This window comes from Hypanus sabinus, chromosome 21 (genome assembly GCF_030144855.1).
Source record: "Hypanus sabinus isolate sHypSab1 chromosome 21, sHypSab1.hap1, whole genome shotgun sequence".
NCBI classification, from domain to species: Eukaryota; Metazoa; Chordata; class Chondrichthyes; order Myliobatiformes; family Dasyatidae; genus Hypanus; species Hypanus sabinus.
In genome coordinates, this window is record NC_082726.1 from 67480952 (window position 1) to 67505524 (window position 24573).

The following is a 24573-nucleotide window of genomic DNA, read 5'->3' on the forward strand; positions in this document are numbered from 1 at the left end:
GACAAATCTCTCATTCCATCCAGGAAGTATTTAATCCTGATTGTTATTGCTTGTGGTCACTGGGTGCTCCCTTCTGTCATACTCCGCTATCAGCTACATTCCTTGACAGGCTGTCACCCCACTTCAAGTGTAACTGAGCCAACGAGGCAAATGGAAACCTGCACAAGTCTCCAAGTGCAGGACAGTCATTGAACACTACAGCTCAGAAACATGCTCTTTGGCCCAGCTAGTCTGTGCTGTACTATTACAATTAAGATATTTGGGAGTAGCTCTGCAAAGCAAGTTACAGCAGTTTTTTCATGACGGGTCTCAGCCCGTAACATTGGCTGTTTATTCCTCTCTGCAGACATTGGCTGACCTGCTGAGTCCCTCCAGTGTTTTGTGTGTGTTACAGCTGATGCCATTTCGCCTGGGAACAGAGGCTCTGCGCACTTTGACAACTTGTATGCAGGGAGACACTACTTGCAATTTCTCTGAACTGTGCAGCTGGGTTAAGAAGGGAGTTTCTCTGAATTACTTACACATCAGTGGGCATTACATTGTAGGCTGGTATCCATGGACCATACCCACCTGTGTTAGCAGATGGTGTTGGGCACATTGCAGACCCACAGCTGTTCTGGGTGGAGGGGAGGGTGTGGGGGGGGGGGGGGTGTCATGACACCCATAGAGCCATCTACAGGAAGAAACCTTGTTTCACCAGTCAGCTCGGTCCCTAGTGCCTGGTGACAGCAGATGAGCATTTTCATTTAATTCTAATATTTCTAATCATTTCAAGTGTAAATATTAAACTGCTTTGGGGATTTCCATTGTCTGACTATAGCAAACAAAATGAGAGAAAATGTCATCCAGTGAATCTCATTTAGTTAACGTTTGGATGATTTTAATGAGTTCCACATGTGAACCTCTTCAAGTTATTTCCGATTTCTGGATTTTATGCTGATTGGACTTAGAGCTGATTTGTTGGGTTGGGAAATCAAAACTCTCTGTCCAGCACAGGAATTTCAGAGTTGTTGTAAAAGAGCTCCCATGAGCTTTTGTTTTTATTAAAATTTCAACATTTTTAGTAAGTATTTGCAGAGCTTTTATAAACATTTCTTCAAATGGAGCACAGTAGTGTACCAGTTACACTTTACAGCACCAGCATTGAGGCTGCATTTCTCTCTGTAAGGAGTTTTAATGTTCACCTCATTGCCATGTGGGCTGCCTCCTGGCACACTCCAAAAACATATGGGTTAGGGTTAATCAGTTGTGGGCATGCTGCACTGGCACCAGAATTGTAACAACACTTGCGAGCTGCTCCCAGCACACCCTCAGACTGTGTTGGTCATTGATGCAAATGATCTATTTCACTCTCTGTTTCTATGTACATGAACCAAACAAAGCTCAGAGAGGCATAGAGGAGTACAGCACAGAAACAGGCCCTTTGGCCCATCTAGTCCATAACAAAACCATTTAAACTGCCTACTCCCATCAACCTGCACCAGAACTATAGCCCTCCATACCCCTACCATCCATGTACCTACCCAAACTAAACTTAAATGTTGAGATTGAGCTCACATGCACCACTCATGCTGGCAGCTCATTCCACACTCTCAGGACCCTTTGAGTGAAGAAGTTACCCCTCATCTTCCCCTTAAACTTTTCACCTTTCACCCTTAACCCATGACTTTTGGCTGTAGTCCCACCCAACCTCAGTGGAAGAAGCCTGCTAGCATTTACCCTATCTATACCCCTCATAATTTTGTATACCTCTATCAAATCTCCTGTCAATCTTCTACTTTCTAAGGAATACGGTCCTAACCTATTTAAACTTCCCTTATAACTGGGGTCCTCCAGACCAGTCAAGATACTTTTAGATTTTCTCTGCACTCTTTCAAATTTATTTACACCTTTCTTGTAGGTAGGTGACCAAAACTGCGCACAATACTGCAGATTCGGCCTCACCAACGGCTAAAACAAACAACTTCAACATAACATCCCATCTCCGGTACTCAATACATTGATTTATGAAGGCCAGTGTATGACCCTGTCTACTTGTGATGCTACTTTCAACGAATCATGGTCCTGTTTTTCCCAGATGGCTTTGTTCTACCACACTCCTCAGTGCCGTACCATTCACTGTGGAAGACTTACCCTGGTTGGTCATACCAAAGTGCAACGATTCACACTTGTCAGCATTAAATTCCATTTGCCATTTCTCAGCCTATTTTTCCAGCTGCTCCCGATCCCACTACAAGCCATGACAACCAGCAGTGCAAAAAGGGTGGGTACCCCAGGTGTTTATACATTATTTCTACTTCCGGGTTGTGGGGTTTTACTTCCGGTCTTTTCTGCCCGGTGCGCATGTGTGTAACTAATCGATCTGGGGTCAATCTTGCCTTTCACTAAGGCCAAGGTAGGGGATCTTGGGCTTAAAAAGGTTGGTGACCACTAGTCTAATCCAATTTGTTATCTCATCTTGAATACTGAGTAACTGAACCTTCTTGACCAACCTTTCAAGTGGGACCTTGACAAATGCCTTACTAAAGTCCATGTAGACAACATCTGCCGCCTTGCCTTTTTCCACTTTCCTGGTAACTTCCTAAAATTACTTAGACTTGACCTACCACACACGAAACCATGTTGACTATCCTCAGTCAGTCCACGTCTATCCAAATACTTATACGTCCCTTAAAATATCTTACAATAACTCTCCCGCTAATGATGTCAAACTCGCTAACCTGTAATTTTCTGGTTTGTGTTTAGAGCCTTTCTTAAACAGCAGAACAACATTACCTATCCTCCAACCCTTTGGTACCTCTCCCGTCGCTAAGGATGATTTAAATATCTCTGCTAGGGCCCCGGCATTTTCTGCATTTGCCTCCTGCAGGGTCCGAGGGAGCATCTTGCCAGGCCTGAGGATTTACCCATGCCAATTTAGACCATAAAAGACCATAAATATGGATTTGCCTCAGGACAGCAAACACCTCCTCCTCTGTAATCTGTACAGGGTCCATGAAGTTGATGCCGCTTTGCCTCACTTCTACAGACTCTGTGTCCACCTCCCAAGTAAATACAGATTCAAAGAATGCACTTAACATCTCTAGCATCAGTTTTGACTCCACACATGGATTACCATTCTGGTCTTCCGGAGGACCAGTTTTGTCCCTAGCAATTCTTTTGCTCTTAACATATCCATACAGTCCCTTAGGATTCTCCTTCACCTCTCCTACCAGAGCAACTTCATACCTCCTTTTAGCTCTCCTGAATTTTTCTTGAGTTTTCTTGCATTTCTTGTACTCCATAAGCACCTAACTTATCCAATTTGCCTATACCTGCTATGCACGTCCTTTTTTCTCTTAACCAGGGCCTCAATGTCTCTTGAAACACAAGGTTCCCTGCACCTGGTATCTTTACCTTTTATTCTGACAGGCACATACAAGCGTTGTACTCTCAAAATTTTGCTTTTGAAGGCCTCCCACTTTCCAAGTACACCTTTGCCAGAAAACAGCCTGTCCCAATCCACACTTGCCAGATCATTTCTGATACCATCAAAATAGGCCTTTCTCCAATTTAGAAACTCAACCCCCAGACCAGACCTGTCTTTTTCCATATTTACTTTGAAACTAATGGAATTGTGGTCATGACATGCAAAGTGTTCCCCTACACAAACTTCTGTCACCTGCCCTGTCTCATTCCACAATAGTAGATCCAGTATCACATGTTCTGTCATTGGGACTTCTACGTACTGAGAAAGGAAACTTTCCTGAATGCGTTTGACCGACTCTATCCCATCCAGTCCTTTTACAGTATGGGAGTCCCAGTCAATTTGTGGAAAGTTAAAATCACCTACAATAACAACCTTATCTTTCTTGTAACAGTCTACGATTTCTCAAAAATTTTGTTCCTTTAAATCCTGCGGACTGTTGGGTGGTCAGTACTATAACCCCATTAACGTGGTCATACCTTTCTTATTTCTCAGTTCCACCCAAAGAACTGAGCTCTTCAGTCTGTTCTGACTGAGCACTGCCGTGACATTTTCCCTGAAGAGTAATGCCACCCCTTCTCCTATAATCCCTCCCACTCTGTTACATCTAAAACAACAAAAACCTGGAATATTAAGCTGCCAGTCCTACCCCTCCTGCAACCAAATCTCACTCATGGCTACAACATCATAATTCCAGGTGTTGATCCATGCCCTGAGCTGATCTGTCTTTCCTACGATACTTCTTGCATTGAAGTATACACAGCTCGGGAAATCAGCCTCATCATGTTCAACCTTCTGATTCCTTCCTGACTTTGTCTGAGCTCTTACCAACATCTAGCTCCACAACCTCTCCACCAACTGTTCTGGCACTCTGGTTCCCACCCCTCAGCAACTCTAGTTTAAACCCCACCGTGCAGCATTAACAAATCTTCCCACGAGGGTATTCATCTCCCTCCAGTTCAGGGACAAGCCGTCTCTTCTGTACAGGTCCCACCATCCCTGGATGATCCAAAAATCCCTCCTACGTCAACTCCTTAGCCATGTGTTAAACTGCATAGTCTTCCTAGTTCTGGCCTCACTAGCCTGAGGTCACCACTCTAGAGGTCCTGAACTCTCTGACCTCCCTTCACAGAACCTTGTCACTCATCCTACCCCTGTCATTGGTACCTACATGAACTAAGACTTCTGGCTGTTCACCCTCCCACTTAAGAATGCTGAGGACTCGATCCATGATGTCCTGGACCCTGGCATCTGAGAAGCTATATACCATCCAGGACTCTCGTTCTTACCCACAGAATCTCCTTTCTGTCCCCTATCACCACAGCATGCCTCTTCCGCCCCCACCCTTCCTATCTGAATCACAGAGAGCCAGACTGAGTGCCAGAGACCCGACCACCGTGACTTTCCTCTGCTAGTTCATCCCCTGCAATAGTATCCAAAGTGTTGTTGAGGTGGGGTGACCACAGGGTACTCTGCACTGGCTCAGTAACCCCTTTCCCCTTCCAGATTGTCAACCAGTTTCCTGTGTTCTGCACCATGGATATAACTACAGTACCTCTCTATGTGTGCTATCTATCACCCCCTCAGCCTCTTGAATGATCCAGAGTTCATCCAGTTTCAGCTCCAACTCCTCAACATGCTTTGTTAGAAGCTGAAGCTGGATGAACTTCTCACAGTTGTAGTCGTCAGGGACACTGGGGGTCTCCCTGCCTTGCCACACCCTGCCTGGCATCTCTGCTGTCCTCATTGATCAAATGTAAAGTGGGGAGGGGGGACCTTGTACCTTCAGCTTTTTGTTTTTGCCTTCTCTGATGGAGATTTCTCTTTGCTGAAGCCTCAGAATTTCCGCTCTGACAATGGCCACTACAACGATGGCCACCCCACTTGCCCCTGTTACAACGATGGCCACCCCACTTGCCCCTGTTACAACGATGGCCACCCCACTTGCCCCTGTTACAACAATGGCCACCCCACTTACCCCTGCTACAATGATGGCCACCCCACTTGCCCCTGTTACAACGATGGCCACCCCACTTGCCCCTGTTACAACGATGGCCACCCCACTTGCCCCTGTTACAATGATGGCCACCCCACTTGCCCCTGTTACAACGATGGCCACCCCACTTACCCCTGCTACAATGATGGCCACCCCACTTGCCCCTGTTACAACGATGGCCACCCCACTTGCCCCTGTTACAACGATGGCCACCCCACTTGCCCCTGTTACAACGATGGCCACCCCACTTGCCCCTGTTACAATGATGGCCACCCCACTTGCCCCTGTTACAACGATGGCCACCCCACTTGCCCCTGTTACAACGATGGCCACCCCACTTGCCCCTGTTACAACGATGGCCACCCCACTTGCCCCTGTTACAACGATGGCCACCCCACTTGCCCCTGTTACAACGATGGCCACCCCACTTGCCCCTGTTACAACGATGGCCACCCCACTTGCCCCTGTTACAATGATGACCACCCCACTTGCCCCTGTTACAATGATGGCCACCCCACTTGCCCCTGTTACAACGATGGCCACCCCACTTGCCCCTGTTACAACGATGGCCACCCCACTTGCCCCTGTTACAACGATGGCCACCCCACTTGCCCCTGCTACAACGATGGCCACCCCACTTGCCCCTGTTACAATGATGGCCACCCCACTTGCCCCTGTTACAACGATAGCCACCCCACTTGCCCCTGTTACAATGATAGCCACCCCACTTGCCCCTGTTACAACGATGGCCACCCCACTTGCCCCTGTTACAATGATAGCCACCCCACTTGCCCCTGTTACAACGATGGCCACCCCACTTGCCCCTGTTACAACGATGGCCACCCCACTTGCCCCTGTTACAACGATGGCCACCCCACTTGCCCCTGTTACAACGATGGCCACCCCACTTGCCCCTGCCTTACTTTAGTTTGTTCTTGCTAATCAATCCCAAATGCCAATTGGCCACTGCTCAAAGCTCCAAAGAACTGCCACGGGTCACTGCCTTTAGTAGTCAGTCTGCAACCTTGAGTGATTTACATCCCATCGAGCTTCTGATCCCTCTGATTCGTCACTGGCCAAAGCTCCAGAAAACTGCCGAGTTGCTGCTGTTCATGATCGATCTGTGATCGTGATTGGAGCAGAATTAAGCCATTCGGCCTATCAAGTCTGCTCTGCCATTCAATTATGGCTGATGTATTATCCCTCTCAACCCCATTCTCCCGCCTCCTCTCCAGGACTTTCGACAGCCTGGTGTAGAATAAGACATCCGTTGTCATCACTGATACTCGGAGTAGGGTCCGGTTCATTTTCACTAACGTGTCATTGAATTTGTTGTTCTTCAGCAACAAATGCAATATGTTAAAAAATTACATTAAATTATAATACAAAACGTAAACTGATAAATAGGAGATCAGCATAGTGAGATGGTGTTCATGGGGCTCCCAATCCTCCTCCTGAGGAGAGGAGATGTGAGGATGGTGAGGGCCCTGCATGATGGATACCACGTTCTTGAGGCACTACCTAGTTATTGTACCCCACGAATGATGGCAACATTAAAACATCCTGCCTTATTCCCAGCCTTGTGTGTACTTCTTGAGCCCCGAGTTACACTCCAGCAGGCACACCTGCTATGTGCTGTGCTGTCCAAACTTGCCAGGTGTGTTGAAACTCGGCATGTTTGACAATGATCAGAGAATTGAGAGTGCACCAAATGCACTGGCTGGATGTTAACACCAGCCTTTGTAAACATGTGGGCAAGGAGACAGTCCTGATGAAGGGTCTTGGCCCAAAACATGGACTGTTTACTCTTTTTCATGGATGCCTGCTGAGTCCCTGCAGCATTTTGTGTGATCTTTCATTGATCCTGTTATAGATAATATGCTATTGATTTGTTGATTATGCCACAAGAAAAAGAATCTCAGGGTTGTATATGGTGACATATTTGTACGTTGATAATAAAACTTACTCTGAACTTTGCAAATTCAGAATAAGTAACTCCCTGGTACGGAACTGATGAGAGATCTGGTGCTGTAGCACCATCTCGTGGCTGGATAACGCATAACTCCTGCTGGTTCTTCATTGCTCAGGATTTTGCAACGGACTGCCTGTGGTGAGCTATGTGCCTGTCGGGACACGCCCCTGCTGACTGCTCCTGTGGCTCCTCCCACAGGCCCCTGTATAAAGGCGATCTGAGGCCTGATGCTCGGCCTCAGTCTCCAGGACATAGTATGATGGTCACTCACTCCTGGTTCCTTCTTCCAGTCAATAAAAGCCGATATCTCGCCTTACGTCTCAGTGTGAGTTATTGATGGTGCATCACTGCCCGACCGACATCTCAGGATCAGACCTACCCCATCGGCTCCATTAACCTTCATGTTACTACCCCACCCTTCCACTTCATCATCCAACTCAATTATAAAGGTGATAACAAGAATCACATCTTGTCATAATGATCAGTGAGGTACAGACAAGTTTACTGACAAGTAACTTTTATTGCCGCAATTAAAAAGCACGTGGGTTCACAAACTAACTACCTGCGTGCAGCCCAGTAGAATCCCTGATCTTCCATGAACAGTCAGTGAAGAGGAAAGGAGTCTACACTAGCCAAGCGTTTCTCGTGGACCCAATCTCCATGTGTCCGTGGGGTTCCTCCTTTTCCACAATGGCTAGTCTCTGGTTGCAGGAGAGTTATGGCCCCTACGTATTTGGAGCTCCTGACTCTCATCAGTTGAACAGGTAGATCTCCATCCCATTGGCTCAAGGTCACCTGACCTACCTGGGTCACTTTTTCACTAGTCATTGTACAGGGCTACAGCCAACATTGTTACATGGTTCTGCTCAACCCAGCCTTGTGTATCTGTTTCTTTCTATTCTGGCTGGTCCAAACCAGTTAAATGAGGTGACCAGAGCCCAATGTTTCCTTGGTAGGTCTGGCATTTTATGTAATTAAGTAGCTACTCCTTTGAGAATGGTCTCAGGTTTAGCAGGTCATTACCTGAAGCTCCTTGTGTCCACATTCAATTGCTCTGATGAGATTATCCAAGAGCAGGAATCAGTTCAGGGTCCACGAAATGGGGGAAAACAAAGACAACTGGTTTGTCTGCTTCCCCTGTCCTTGATTCGCCAAATCCACTAATTGTATTTTCATCTGGCCAACAAAAAAACTTTTTGTGGCCATACAGACATGGATTCTTTGCAAGGTCCAGCTTGACCAGGTATTTTTGTTTTAGGATGATGCAGAATTGATCATTGAGGGGCTGCTAAACATATCATGGGGCCTGAGAAGACCGATACGGCTTCAGATGCAGGATGACAATGAGCGCATCCATTTCTCCAGCTCCAAGTTGCTCCGTCCAGAGCTGGACAACAGCTCTCACAGGTAAGCCATCATACTGAGGTTCTTTCTTTCTCAATCTTTTTATTATTATTAATAATAAGGACAAAATACAAATGATATATTAATAAAAAATAAATTACAAACATATAAATTCCATTACAGATGAAAAAAGACATAAACAATAGTTACAGTATAAATGGGTTTACCAAGACATAAACCATACAATATTTGTATGAACATGGTAAGTCTAAATATTTCATAATATATGATATAAAAAAAACAGAAAAAAGAAAAAAATATATATAATGCAAAATTAGCTAATCTACTAATCTAATGACTAATAAAGAAGAAAAAGAAGCAAAAAAAAGAAAAAAAAGAAACATTGGGAGAAGAAAAGAAAGGGCTGTTTATAATATCTCACAAGAATAAATAATCATCAATGTCATCACCTCCGGTCCTCTCAACATACATAAGCTAAAAGCTGGAAAGTCAAATGAACTTGGAACGGAGTCGTATTACATCATATGAAAATATTGAATAAATGATCTCCATAACTTTTCAAATTTAATAGAAGTATCAAAAACACCACTTCTAATTTTTTCTAAATTTAAAGATAACATAGTTTGAGATAACCAATTAAATACAGTGGGAGGGTTAATTTCCTTCCAATTCAACAATATAGATCTTCTAGCCATCAGAGTTAGAAATGCAATCATTCGACGGGCGGAAGAAGATAAATGCAGTGAATCTAACATTGGTAAACCAAAAATTGCGGTAATAGGATGAGGTTGTAAATCAATATTCAAAACCGCAGAAATAATATCAAAAATATCTTTCCAATATTTTTTTCAAAAACGAACATGACCAAAACATATGGGTTAAAGACACGATTTCCGATTGACATCTATCACAAATAGGATTTATATAAGAGTAAAAATGAGCTAATTTATCCTTGGACATATGGGCCCTATGTACGACCTTAAATTGTATTAATGAATGTTTGGCACATATCGATGATGTATTAACTAATTGAAGAATTCTATCCCAATTCTCACTAGGAATAATAAGGTTAAGCTCTCTTTCCCAATCCTTTTTGGTCTTATAAAGGGGCTCTGAATGTATCTTCATAATTATATTATAAAGTTTTGAAATAAGCCCTTTTTGAAAAGGGTCTAATTCAAACAAACTCTCCAAAATATCTGAAGGCACAAAATTTGGAAATGTAGGGAGTACAGTACTTAAAACATGTCTAATCTGTAAATATCTAAAAAAATGAAATCTAGGCAAGTTATATTTGTTGGATAATTGCTCAAAAGACATAAAACAATTGTCCAAAAATAAATCAGAAAATCTTAGCAATCCCTTAGTTTTCCAAGCCAAATAAGCTTGATCTATAATGGAAGGGTGGAAAAAGCAATTAAATACAATAGGACTACTTAAAATGAATTGAGTCAACCCGAAAAATTTCCGAAATTGAAACCATATACGTAAAGTATGTTCAACTATCAGGTTGTCAATTCGTTTCGGCAATTTAGAGAGAGCAAAAGGGAGAGAAGTCCCTAAAATAGAACCCAGAGCATAACCTGATACAGATTTAATTTCTAAACTCACCCAATGAGGGCCGATCTTTCAACCAACATGACAAATATCTAATATTAACTGCCCAATAATAAAATCTGAAATTAGGTAATGCTAACCCACCTTCCTTCTTTGTCTTCTGTAAGTATATTTTACCTAACCTGGGATTTTTATTCTGCCATATATATGAGGAAATTTTTGAATCAACATTAGTAAAACAAAGATTTTGGAATAAAAATTGGTACCGCTTGAAAAATATATAAAAACTTAGGTAAAATAACCATCTTAATAGCATTAATCCTACCTATTAGAGATAAAGATAATGGTGACCACTTAGTAAACAAGCCTTTAATCTGATCAATTAAGGGTAAAAAATTAAACCTAAATAAATCTTTATGGTTTTTTGTGATTTTGATCCCTAAATAAATAAAAGAATCATTAACTAATTTAAAGGGTAAATTTCCATATATTGGGTCCTGTCTATTCAAAGGAAACAATTCACTTTTATTCAGATTTAACTTATATCCAGAAAACTCACTAAATTGAGCCAACAATGATAAAACTGCTGGAATAGATTTCTCAGGGTTAGAAATGAATAGTAATAAATCATCTGCATACAAAGATAACTTATGAATATCTGTCCCACGATTAATACCCAAAATATCCTGTGATTGTCTGATGGCAATTGCCAAAGGTTCTAAGGCAATGTTAAATAGTAGTGGACTAAGAGGACATCCCTGTCTAGTGCCCCGAAATAGGCGAGAAAAGGGAGATCTTTGATTATTGGTAAACACTGAGGCTACTGGAGTGTGATAAATCAACTTAATCCAAGATATGAATGTCGGACTAAAATTAAACTTCTCCAACACATTAAATAAGTAAGGCCATTCAACTCTATCAAATGCTTTCTCCGCATCTAATGAAATCACGCATTCTAAAATGTCATGTGAGGGAGTATAAACAATATTCAGTAATCTCCTAATGTTGAAAAAAGAATAGCGATTCTTAATAAAACTGGTTTGATCTTCTGAAATAATTTTGGGTAATACCTTCTCCAATCTGGCAAACGGCAACGATAACTAGATTATTACCAAGTTGACCTGCATTATTCTTTCCCACTCACTGTGTTATTCTCTCCCACTCACGGTGTTATTCTCCCTCACTCACTGTTATTCTCTCCCACTCACTGCGTTATTCTCTCCCACCCACTGTGTTATTCTCTCTGCTTATTCTCTCCCACTCACTGTGTCACTCTCTCTGCATTATTCTCTCCGCGTTATTCTCTCCCACTCACTGCATGATTCTCTCCCACTCACTGCATGCACAGTGATTGGGAATGTTGGGCTCCTGGGCAGGAAGGGAATTAGCATTTGTTGGTTCTTGAGGTAAGTGAAGTTGAGGCCCAGGACCATCTTACTAAATGTGGAACACCTGCAAGATGTACAATTTCCTAATTTTTGCTCTTATCATAGAAACATAGAAAACACACAGCACAATACAGGCCCTTCAACCCACAAAGATGTGCCAAACATGTCCTTACATTAGAAATTACTTGGGGTTTCCCGTAGCCCTCAAATTCTCTAAACTCCATGTATCCATCCAGGAGTCTCCTAAAAGACCCTATTGTATCCGCCTCCACCACCGTCACTGTCAGCCCATTCCATGCACTCACCACTCTCTGCGTAAAAAAACTTACCCCTGACATCTCCTCTGTACCTACTTCCATTTCATTTTTCAATTTTTTTATTGATTTCCAAATAAAGAATATACAAATCGGAAGAGGAATTTAACAAGTAGATAATATAAAAGACATATAAACAGCAATAGTAAAAACAAAAAGTATATAATATCAAAATCAAATAAGTAAAATATTATGCTGTTATATATACAATGGTCAAAAAAACTCCTCATAACAATCATTAAAAAATTGGAAATTTTATTGATAAGGAAAAAAAACCCACTAACTAAACTGAAATAATAAAAAAAAGAAAGAGAAAAAAAAGGAAAGAAAAAGAAAGATTGGGCAGTCCAATTCAGGATATAATTAGAAAAAAAAGAGAGAAAAAAACACATCCTTCCAGTCATCTCCGAACCTTCACAGATAAGGATTTTCCCCAAAGAGAATAAAGAAAAATAAATAAATAAAAATAAATTAAATCATGTGAAAATATTGAATAAAGGGTCACCAGACTTGTTCAAAATTAAAGGACGTATCAAATGTTCAGCTTCTAATTTTCTCCAAGCTTAGACATGGCATGATGGAGGAGAGCCAATAGAAAACAGTAGGTGGGTTAGATTCTTTCCAGTGTAGCAAAATAGCTCTCCTAGCCAGTAAAGTTGAAAATGCTATCACATGTTGGGCGGAAGCAGAGACTTTGCTTGCTTCCTCTGGAATAATCCCAAAAATTGCTGTAAGTGGATTAGGTTGAACATCCATATCTTTAACTTTAGATAATATTCCAAACACATCCCTCCAAAAATTGTTTAAGCTTACACATGACCAAAACATATGAGTTAGAGTAGCCACTTCTGCGTTACATCTGTCACAAATAGGGCTTATATTAGGAAAAATATGCGCCAATTTATCTTTGGACATATGGGCCCTATGTACTATCTTAAACTGAATTAAGATATGGCATGTGCAGATAGATGAATTATTGACTAAATAATAAATTTTACTCCATTGATTATCTGAAAATGAATGTTGAAGTTCTACTTCCCAGGTACGTTGAACCCTATCATTAGGCGATATGGGAGCATTCATTAACCGTTTATAAATGATAGCTATTAATCATTTTTGAAAAGGTTTAAACTGAAAAATAACATAAGCCAAATTTGAAGAGCAGACCAAGGGGTAATTCGGTAAAAAATCATGTAAAAAATTCCTAACTTGTAAATACCTGAAAAAACGTGTATTAGAGATAGCATATTTATCCATTAACTGTGAAAAAGACATTAAACAGTCTTGTAAAAACAAATCTAAAGAAGTTATTATTCCCTTAATTTTCCATGTTAATGATGGTTTAAAAAAGAAATTAGAATAAATATTACTAGAAAGTAAAAAATCATTTAATTCAAAAAATCTACAAATTGAAACCAAATTTTTAAAGTATATTCAACAATAGGGCTGAGAGCTTGTCTACCTATTCTGGAGAATGAAAACGGAAGGGGAGCTCCTAATAAAGAAGCTAACGAAAACCCCATTACTGAGTTTTCCGTCAGCTGTAACCATGAAGGGTGATCTTGATCGTCTGTATCGTAAATCCAAAAAGTAATATAACAAATATTAATTGCCCAATAATAAAATCTAAAGTTTGGTAAAGCCAGTCCTCTATCTTTTTTTGATATTTACATTAAAAGTTTATTCACTCTAGAGCTTTTACTATTCCAACCATAAGATAAAATCAGAGAAACTATTTTATCAAAAAATGTTTTTGGAACAAAAGAGGGAACTGCTTGAAATATATATAAAAATTTCGATAGAATAACCATTTTTATAGCATTTATTCGACCTATCAATGACGGCGACATAGGTGACCATTTAGAAAGCGCCTGTTGAGTATATTCAACTAAAGGGAAGAAATTATACCTATATTGGTCTTTAAAATTTTTTGTAATTTTGATACCAAGGTAAGTAAAATAGTTTTTGGCAATATTAAAAGGTATTTGATCATAATAATCAGAATAATTATTAATAGGAAATAATTCACTTTTATGTAAATTAAGTTTATATCCAGAAAAAGTACCAAATTCCATAAATATAGATAACATAGAAGGAATAGATTTCTTAGGATTTGATATGTAAACTAATAAATCATCCACGTATAACGAAATCTTATGTAATTTATCCCCTCTCCTAATACCCTGCACAGAATTAGAATCCCTAAGAGCAATAGCAAGTGGTTTTAAAGCCAAATTAAATAATAAAGGACTAAGGGGACAACCCTGACAGGTTCCTCTATATAATCTAAAGTAAGGAGACTTTTGATTATTAGTTAAAACTGCAGCTACCAGGGCCTGATAAATCAATTTAATCCAGGAAATAAATCCTGGACCAAAGTTGAACCTCTTCAAAACCTGAAATAGATAAGGCCACTCCACACTATCAAAGGCTTTCTCTACATCCAAAGGTACAATACATTCAGATTTTTTGGCTGAGGGGGAATAAATGATATTTAATAATCTTTGAATATTAAAATGTGAGTACCTATTTTTAATAAATCCTGTTTGATTGTTTGAGATAACATTAGGCAAGATATTCTCACACCTATTTGCTAGAATCTTAGAGAGAATTTTAAAATTACATTCAATAAAGAAATAGGTCTTTAGGATACACATTCCAGTGGGTCTTTTCCTTTTTTTGGAATCAATGAAATTAGTGCTTCATAAAATGTTTTAGGAAGGTTCCCAGAGTATAGAGAGTCGGTAAACGTTTGATGAAGATGTGGTATAAGCTTTTCGTGAAAGGTCTTATAAAATTCTACCAGATAACCATCAGGTCCCGGAGCTTTCCCTAATTGCATAGAGGATATGGCCTTGGCTATCCCCTCTTGTTTAATGGGTGCATCTAACATATCGGCATCTTGAATTGAAATTTGGGGTATGTTTAGCCTTTGCAAAAATGTATTCATAGTTATAGTACTATCGGAGTATTCAGATTTATAAAGATTAGAATGAAAGTCCATAAATATCTTATTAATTTCATAAGGATCTAAAGTTTCTGTTCTATCTGGTTGGCGAATATTTAAAATTTGTCTTCTGACCATCCCAGCCTTTAACTGACCTGCTAAAAGTTTAGCAGATTTTTCCCCATATATATAAAATAAACTTTTAGATTTAAAAATTTGCTGTTCAATGGGAAAGGTCAGAAGCAAATCATACTATGATTGAAGTTCGACCTTTTCTTTATATAGGTCTTCAGTAGGTTTAACTGAATACACTTTATCTATCTGTTTAATTTTATTAATAAGCACTGACAATTCCACTTTAGTTTTCTTTCTCAAGGCTGCTGAATATGAGATTATCTGTCCCCTAAGAAAAGATTTCAAGGTGTCCCATATAACCAGATTTGACATTCCTTCAGTTCTATGAAATTCAAAAAACATAGAAATTTGCTCCTTAATAAAATTAACAAAAGCTGGATCCTGTAACAATACAGGATTCAGTCTCCACTGTGACATTTTCAAAAATCTATCCGAAAGCTTAAGGATTAACTTTAAAGGCGCGTGATCTGAAAGTGCAATGGTGTCATACGCACATTCAACAACGAAGTTTAACAGATGTGTATCTAAAAAAAAGTAATCAATTGGAGAATATTTATGATGGATGTGTGAGAAAAAAGAAAAATCTTTATCATTGGGGTGTTTATATCCCCAAATATCGACAAGGCCGTATTCTAATAAAAAAGCTGCCGCTTTATTTGGAAGCACTTTATTTAGTTGATGACCTGTCAATTGCCGGATTTAAACAACAATTAAAGTCACCATCCATGATCAGCTTATATTCATTGAGATTCGGTAACTCTGAAAAAAGTTTCTTAAAAAAATCAGAATTATCTACATTAGGTGCGTATACACACACCAGAACTACCTTTTGCTTGCATAATAAACCAGTAACAATTAAATATCTTCCAATCGAATCTGTAGTAGTGTTAAGGTGTACAAAAGGGATTTTAGGACTAAGAAATATAGAAATGCCTCTAGTTTTACTATCCGACAGCGAGTGAAATAAAGGCCCTTTCCAAAAGCAGAAAAACCTGTCCTCATTCTGTTTTCGTATATGATTTTCTTGCGCAAAAATATCAGCAGTAAGTGTTTTTAATTTCTTAAAAACCTTTTTACGTTTAATGGGATGATTGACACTGTTCCAATTCCAAGATATTATATTGATTTTATTAACATCCATGTTTAAAATTGAGTTTAATATTATATAAAAGAAATGTTACGCAAGTACAGATTAAACCAAAAGGCGCGGGTACAACCAGAAGGAGTGACGCATTTACGAAAGAGAAATCCATCAAAAGAACTGCCCAATCAAGAAAAGAACCTACTCTAAAAGACCCCTCCCCCCTCCCACCACCCAATAGATAGAAATGAAGGAACCAACAGGCTGGTCCCATGCTAACTTAACCCTGTTCTCCATCTTGCAGCTCCATATAATAAAAAAAAGCAAAAATCTCACAAAAAATAGCCATAATGAAAGGCACAAACAGAATTCAACTACTATAATGTTATGTCTAACGTTAATAAAAACATAATCAACAACGGCCATCTTAGAATCAGCTAAAGTAGCTTAAACACATATTCAAAAGAAGGAATAAATCCGAGCAAATAATGTTACAAACAATATTCTTTCTCTCGAAAAAGAAAAGTAAATGAGTGTGTGTGTATATATATAAAATAGACCTAAAACTGTAAGTATTGAAGCAAATAAAAGAAATAAAAAGATTAATACACAACAGGTCCTACACGGACCACTAAAGTACAATACTATAAAGGTTCCCTACAAGACAGTTATATATGTACTAATTATTAATATGATTTTAAAAAATTAAATCGATCACGTCCCATACCAGAGAATGAAAAGATATAACATGTACTTAACTCAAAAGCTCCATAAATAACTCATACAGCAGATACTTCAAAATTGCCTATTGAGTAATCGGAGTAACTTTATTATTTTATTCAGTAGGCTTAACTTTAAGATTTTTAATATACTCCCATCCCTCCTGAGGAGAGTAGAATCTCAATGATTGAGATTTTTCAGGAAAAATTATCAGCTTTGCTGGAAAGCGAAGGGAGGGATTTAAATCTAATTTAGACATTTCACTCATAACTTTTCGATATTTCTTCCTTTCGGAAAGATCTCAGGTGGATAATCATCGACTATATGAATTTGTGTTGAATTGAAGAATAATTTCCGTTTCTTTCTGACTTCTTGAATAATAGCTTCTTTAGTCGTGTAATAATGCAAAGAAAATACCACTGCTTGAGGACGTAATTCAGCTGAACGGCGAGAGAATGTTCTGTGAGCTCTGTCAGTTAAGGGGCTAGTTTCGAGAGTCTCACGGAAAAGTGAGTGCAGCATGTCTGAAAAGAATTTTAACAGATCGCCAGCTTCAGTATTTTCAGGCAGTCCCAGAATACGCAGATTCCTCCAACGCCCTCAATTCTTTTCTTCATTTTAGATAGTTCGGAGGTAATTTCATTGATTTTCTTTTCCATTGAAGATATCTTCATTCCTTGATCTTTAATAGTTTGCTTGAATAGATCATGCTCACTCTCGATTCGGGTTGTAGTCTGCTGAAGTGTTTGAAGTTGAGAGTCCAAGTTTTTCAGAGAGTCTTGAATCGTAGAAATAGCTTTTTTGAGCTTCCCATTTGAACCGGCCAGCTTAACAATTTTAATATTAAGCGATCCGAATTCTGACTTCATGTTTTGTATTGAAGAAAATATTCACGCTAGTGTAACAGGTTCCTCCATTTACTTGGTTTGTTCCGTTTGCTCCATTTCAGAAAAAGTCTTGCCGCTTCTCAGTTCAATACCAGAACGACTTTTTTCGGCCATTGTAATTAAATCGTAAATCCTTCAGTAAAAATAATAATTCCTTCTGTAGAAGTAGTAAGTCATCAAAACTAAAAGGGATCTGTTGGTGGGATATAAAATATATTAAAAGAGAGAGAGCCACTAGGAATGCAACCTCCTCCATGTGCTACAAGGTGAAGAATCTGTACCTACTTCCAAGCACTTAAAACTGTGCCCTCTCATGCTAGCCATTTCAGCCCTGGGAAAAAGCTTCTGACTATCCACTTGATCAATGCCCCTCATCATCTTATACACCTCTATCAGGTCACCTCTCAACCTCCATCACTCCAAGGAGAAAAGGCCGAGTTCACTCAACCTATTCTCATAAGGCATGCTCCCCAGTCCAGGCAACATCCTTGTAAGTCTCCTCTGCACCCTTTCTATGGCTTCCACATCCTTCCTGTAGTGAGGCAACCAGAACTAAGCACAGTATTCCAAGTGGGGTCTGACCAGGGTCCTATATAGCTGCAACATTACCCCTCGGCTCCTAAACTCAATTCCACGATTGATGAAGGCCAATACACCACATGCCTTCTTAACCACAGAGTCAACCTGCACAGCTGCTTTGAGTATCCTATGGACATGGACCCCAAGATCCCTCTGATCCTCCACACTGCCAAGAGTCTTAACATTAATACTACATTCTGCCATCATATTTGACCTACCAAAATGAACCACCTCACACTTATCTGGGTTGAACTCCATCTGCACTTCTCAGCCCAGTTTTGCATCCTACTGATGTGTCGCTGTAACCTCTGACAGCCCTCCACACTATCCACAACACCCCCAACCTTTGAGTCATCAGCAAATTTACTAACCCATCCCTCCACTTCCTCATCCAGGTCATTTATAAAAATCACGAAGAGTAAGGGTCCCAGAACAGATCCCTGAGGCAGACCACAGGTGACCAACCTCCATGCAGAATATGACCCGTCTACAACCACTCTTTGCCTTCTGTGGGCAAACCAGTTCTGGATCCACAAAGCAATGTCCCCTTGGATCCCATGCCTCCTTACTTTCTCAATAAGCTTTGTATGGGGTACCTTATCAAATGCCTTGCTGAAATCCATATACACTACATCTACTGCTCTACCTTCATCAATGTGTTTAGTCACATCCTCAAAAAATTCAATCTGCTTGTAAGACATGACCTGCCTTTGAGAAAGCCATGCTGACAATTCCTAATCATATTATGCCTCATAATACCTGCCTCTCAGGATCTTTTCCATCAACTTACTAACCACAGAAGTAAGACTCACTGGCCTATAGTTTCCTGGGCTATCTCTACTCCCTTTCTTGAATAAGGGAACAACATCTGCAACCGTCCAGTCCTCCAAAACCTCTCCTGTCTCCACTGATGATGCAAAGATCATCGCCAGAGGCTCAGCAATCTCCTCCCTCACCTCCCATAGTAGTCTAGGGTACATCTCATCTGGTCCCGGTGACTTATCCAACTTGATGCTTTCCAAAAGCTCCAGCACATCCTCTTTTTTAATATCTACATGCTCAAGCTTTTCAGTCTGCTGTGTCATTCCAACAATTGCCAAGATCCTTTTCCATAGTGAATACTGAAGCAAAATATTCATTAAGTACCTCTGCTATCTCCTCGGGTTCCATACACACTTTTCCACTGTCACACTTGATTGGTCCTATTCTCTCATGTCTTAACCTCTTGCTCTTCACACACGTAGAATGTCTTGGGGTTTTCCTTAATCCTGTCCAACTAGGCCTTCTCATGGCCCCTTCTGGCTCTTCTAATTTCATTCTTAAGCTTCTTCCTGCTAGCCTTATAATCTTCTAGATCTCTATCATTGCCTAGTTTTTTGAACTTTTTGTAAGGTTTTCTTTTTTTCTTGACTAGATTTTCAACAGCCTTTGTACACCACAGTTCCTGTACCCTACTATCTTTTCCGTGTCATTGGAACATACCTATGCAGAACTCCATGCAAATGTTCCCTGAACATTTGCCACATTTATTCCATACGTTTCCCTGAGAACATCTGTTTCCAATTTATGCTTCCAAGTTCCTGCCTGATAGCCTCATAACTTCCCTTATTCCAATTAAATGCTTTCCTAACTTGTCTGTTCCTATCCCTCTCCAAAGCTCTGGTTCAGGAGATAAAATTGTGATCATTATCTCCAAAACGCTCTCCCACTGAGAGACCTGACACCTGACCAGGTTCATTTCCCAATACCAGATCCAGTACAGCCTCTCCTCTTGTAGGCTTATCTACATACTGTGTCAAGAAACCTTCCTGAACACACTTAACAAACCCCACCCCATCTAAACCCTTTGCTCTAGGGAGATGCTGATCGATAGTTGGGAAATTAAAATCTCCCACCACAACAACTATTATTGTTATTGTTATTATTACACCATTCCAGAATCTATCTCCCCATCTGCTCCTCGAAGTCCCTGTTACTTCCTGGTTTTTAAGCCTTTGTTATCTGTAATTGGATTTGAGCGTACTAGAACTGTCATCATCAATTGTCATCATCCCTCTCTTGCTGATGATAAACATACACAAGAGTTCATCGGCTCCCTTACTTTCCTGAGTCCAGACTAGTTCAAGGTAGCTGTCAGCGCAGAAATCTGGAACCCAGATTGAGGCTTCCACACATTTCCACCTTATGACAATAATCACCAAACTGTGGTTTTAGAATCTACTGGGGCCAGTGATTTGATGGTAGGGCTACGATCCATATGGTATGGTATGTGATCCATCTGGTATGGTATGGTATGGTATGGTATGATATGCAATCCATACAGTATGGTATGCTGTGATGCATATGGAATGGTATGGTATGATATGTGATCTATGTGGTATGGTATACTGCAATGCATATTACAGTTTCAGTTGCTGTAGTCACTGTGTGATTGTAATGAACTGTTGAATTTCTGAGTATTTCACATTAACCCTTGCAGAAAAGGAACTATGTCGCGCATCTTGATAAATACCAGTTTGTCTGAAGCTGAAAGTGAGTCGACTAGTAAGGATGATTTTCCACCAGACGTGATGGGCGACACCATTCCAGGTTAGTGAAGCTGGTAATGAGCCAGAGTCCAGGTACCACCCAGAACTTAGTGACTTGTTCTCTGAGTGTCTACTTGCACTGTAACTGTAGCAGTTTATTCTGTGTTCTGTTATTGTTTTCCCTTGTACCACCTCAGTGCATTGTTAGAGTCATAGTGATAGAACAGACCAGCACAGAAATAGGCCCTTTGGCGAATTTAGTCACTGTCAAGATGTTAATCTGCCGAACTATTAACGTGGTATTGAGTTGATCATATGGATGATATGGAGGACAAGTTTTTCACTGTACCTCATACCTGTGATAGTAAATCAATTTACAATTTAGCATCTCACTCGTATCCATGATCTTCCCCATGGAAAAATCAGATGAGAAATAGTTACTTAACCTCTCACTATCTCACGTCTTCACACATAGACAACCATACAGAGCAACACACACTATGCACTGGAGGAACTCAGCAGGTCAGGCAGCGACGAAACAGTTGACATTTTGTGCTGACACTCTTCATCAGGACAACCACACTGATTCTTACTGTGACCTACTCTTTCCTTCGTTACCCTTTTGCTCTTAATGTGTTGAAAGGATCCTTTGTGATTCTTTCTTAGAATCAGAAGTGGACCTGATATTCCTGGCATGTGTTGTGTAATTTGCTTTACGGCAGTAAAACATCGTAATACATAATAATAAAAACTATAAAAAACTGTAAGAAATATGTGCAAAATTTAAATTAAATTGGAGAAGTAGGACAAAAAGAAAGGGAAAAATCACCAAGGTGAAATTCCTGGGTTTAGAAATATGATGGCAGAGGGGAAGAAACACAGACAAAATGCAGGAGGAACTCCGCAGGCTTGGCAGACAAAGCACAGGTGCTTGGCAAAGTGGTCTCCCAATTTGTGTCGGGTCTCACTAACATACCCGAGGCCTCATTGGGAGCACCAGATACTGTAGATAGCCCCAATAGACCCACAGGTGAAGTGTCACCTCAACTTAAAAGACTGGGACATTAAATGGTAATGCAGGAGGAGGAGTAGCACTTGTTCTGCTTGCAAGGGTAAGTATCAGTAGGGATATCAGTGGGGAGAGACGAATGGACAAGAGAGTTGTGTAGGGAGTGATCTCTGCAAAAAGCAGAAAGTTGGGGGGGAATGTGGACTTGGTGGTGGGATCCCATTGGAGATGGCCAGTGTTGTGCCTCAGGGACCTGTTTCGGGACCCTTACTCTTCGTGATTTTTATAAAAGACCTGGATGAGGAAATGGAGGAATGGGTTAGTGAGTTTACTTATGATACAAAGGTTGGAGGTGTTGTGGATAGTGTGGAGGGCTGTCAGAGGTTACAGTGGAACATTGATAGGATGCAAAACTGGGCTGAGAAGTGCAGATGGAGTTCAACCCAGATAAGTGTGAGGTGGTTCATTTTGGTAGGTCAAATCTGATGGCAGAATATAGTATTAATGGTAAGACTCTCAGCATTGTGGAGGAGCAGAGGGATCTTGGTGTCCGAGTCCATAGGACACTCAAAGCTGCTGCGCAGGTTGACTCTGTGGTTAAGAAGGCATGTGGTGTATTGGCCTTCATCAATCGTGGGATTGAATTTAGGAGCCAAAAGGTAATGTTGCAGCTATATAGAACCCTGGTCAGACCCCACTTGGAATACTGTGATCAGTTCTGGTTGCCTCACTACAGGAAGGATGTTGAAACCATAGAAAGGGTGCAGAGGCATTTTACAACGATGTTGCCTGGATTGGGGAGCATGCCTTATGAAAACAGGTTGAGTGAACTTGGCCTTTTCTCCTTGGAGTGACGGAGTATCAGAGGTGACCTGATAGAGGTGTATAAGATGATAAGAGGCACTGATCGAGTGATAGTCAGAGGCTTTTTCCCAGGGTTGAAATGGTTGCCACAAGAGGACACAGGTTTAAGGTGATGGGGGGTAGGTACAGAGGAGATGTCAGGTAAGTTTTTTTACTTAGGAAGTGGTGCATGTGTGGAATGGGCTGCCGGCAACAGTGATGGAGGTGGATACGACAGGGTCTTTTAAGAGACTTTTGGATAGGTACACGGAGCTTAGAAAAACAGGGCTATGGGTAAGCCTAGTAATTTCTAAGGAAGGGACATGTTTGGCACAACTTTGTGGGCCGAAGGGCCTGTATTGTGCTGTAGGTTTGCTATGCTCTATGTTACTATTTTGAGTTAGTGTCTTCATGCTCTAGTACTTCCTCCCTGATGGTAGCAATGAGAAGAGTTGATGAGGGTCCTTAATGATGGATACCGCCTTCTTAAAGCATCACCTTTTGAAGATGTCCTGAAGACTGGGAAGCCTTGTGCCCATGATGGGACTGGCTGAGTTCATTCCTCGACACTGGAGTGACTAATGGCCATGATGGGACTGGCTGAGTTCACTGATCGATACTGGGGAGGTTCGTGCCCGGGATGGGACTGGCTGAGTTCACTGATTGATACTGGGGAGGTTCGTGCCCAGGATGGGACTGGCTGAGTTCACTCCTTGACACTGGAGTGACTAATGTCCATGATAGGACTGGCTGAGTTCACTGATTGATACTGGGGAGGCTCATGCCCGGGATGGGACTGGCTGAGTTCACTGATCGATACTGGGGAGGTTCGTGCCTGGGATGGGACTGGCTGAGTTCACTGATTAATACTGAGGAGGCTCGTGCCCAGGATGGGACTGGCTGAGTTCACTGATTGATACTGGGGAGGCTCATGCCCGGGATGGGACTGGCTGAGTTCACTGATTGATTCTGGAGAGGTTCGTGCCTGGGATGGGACTGGCTGAGTTCACTGATTGATACTGAAAAGGTTCATGCCCGGGATGGGACTGGCTGAGTTCACTGATTGATACTGGGGTGACTAGTGTCCATGATGGGACTGGCTGAGTTCACTGATTGATACTGGGGAGGCTCGTGCCTGGGATGGGACTGGCTGAGTTCACTGATTGATACGGGGGAGGCTCATGCCCAGGATGGGACTGGCTGAGTTCACTGATCGATACTGGGGAGGTTCGTGCCCGGGATGGGACTGGCTGAGTTCACTGATCGATACTGGAGAGGTTCTTGCCCATGATGGGACTGGCTGAGTTCACTCCTCGACACTGGAGTGATTAATGTCCATGATGGGACTGGCTGAGTTCACTGATCGATACTGGGGAGGTTCGTGCCCGGGATGGGACTGGCTGAGTTCACCGATTGATACTGGGGAGGCTCGTGCCCGGGATGGGACTGGCTGAGTTCACTGATTGATACTGGGGAGGTTCGTGCCCGGGATGGGACTGGCTGAGTTCACTGATTGATACTGGGGTGACTAGTGTCCATGATGGGACTGGCTGAGTTCACTGATCGATACTGGGGAGGCTCGTGCCCGGGATGGGACTGGCTGAGTTCACTGATCGATACTGGGGAGGTTCGTGCCCGGGATGGGACTGGCTGAGTTCACTGATTGATACTGGGGAGGCTCGTGCCTGGGATGGGACTGGCTGAGTTCACTGATCGATACTGGGGAGGTTCGTGCCCGGGATGGGACTGGCTGAGTTCACTGATTGATACTGGGGAGGTTCGTGCC

General features: G+C 41.3%; 1 protein-coding gene across 2 annotated transcripts in view; it reads left to right on the forward strand.

Moving 5' to 3' along the window:
- The window catches only part of rassf4a (Ras association domain family member 4a), a 143047-nt gene that overhangs the window by 94093 nt on the left and 24381 nt on the right, over positions 1-24573 (forward strand). For both annotated transcript variants that reach the window (XM_059946804.1, XM_059946805.1), the window contains exons 4-5: positions 8693-8841; positions 20887-20996. In XM_059946804.1, the coding sequence (XP_059802787.1) occupies positions 8693-8841; positions 20887-20996 (259 nt within the window). The remainder of the gene's footprint in view (positions 1-8692; positions 8842-20886; positions 20997-24573) is intronic.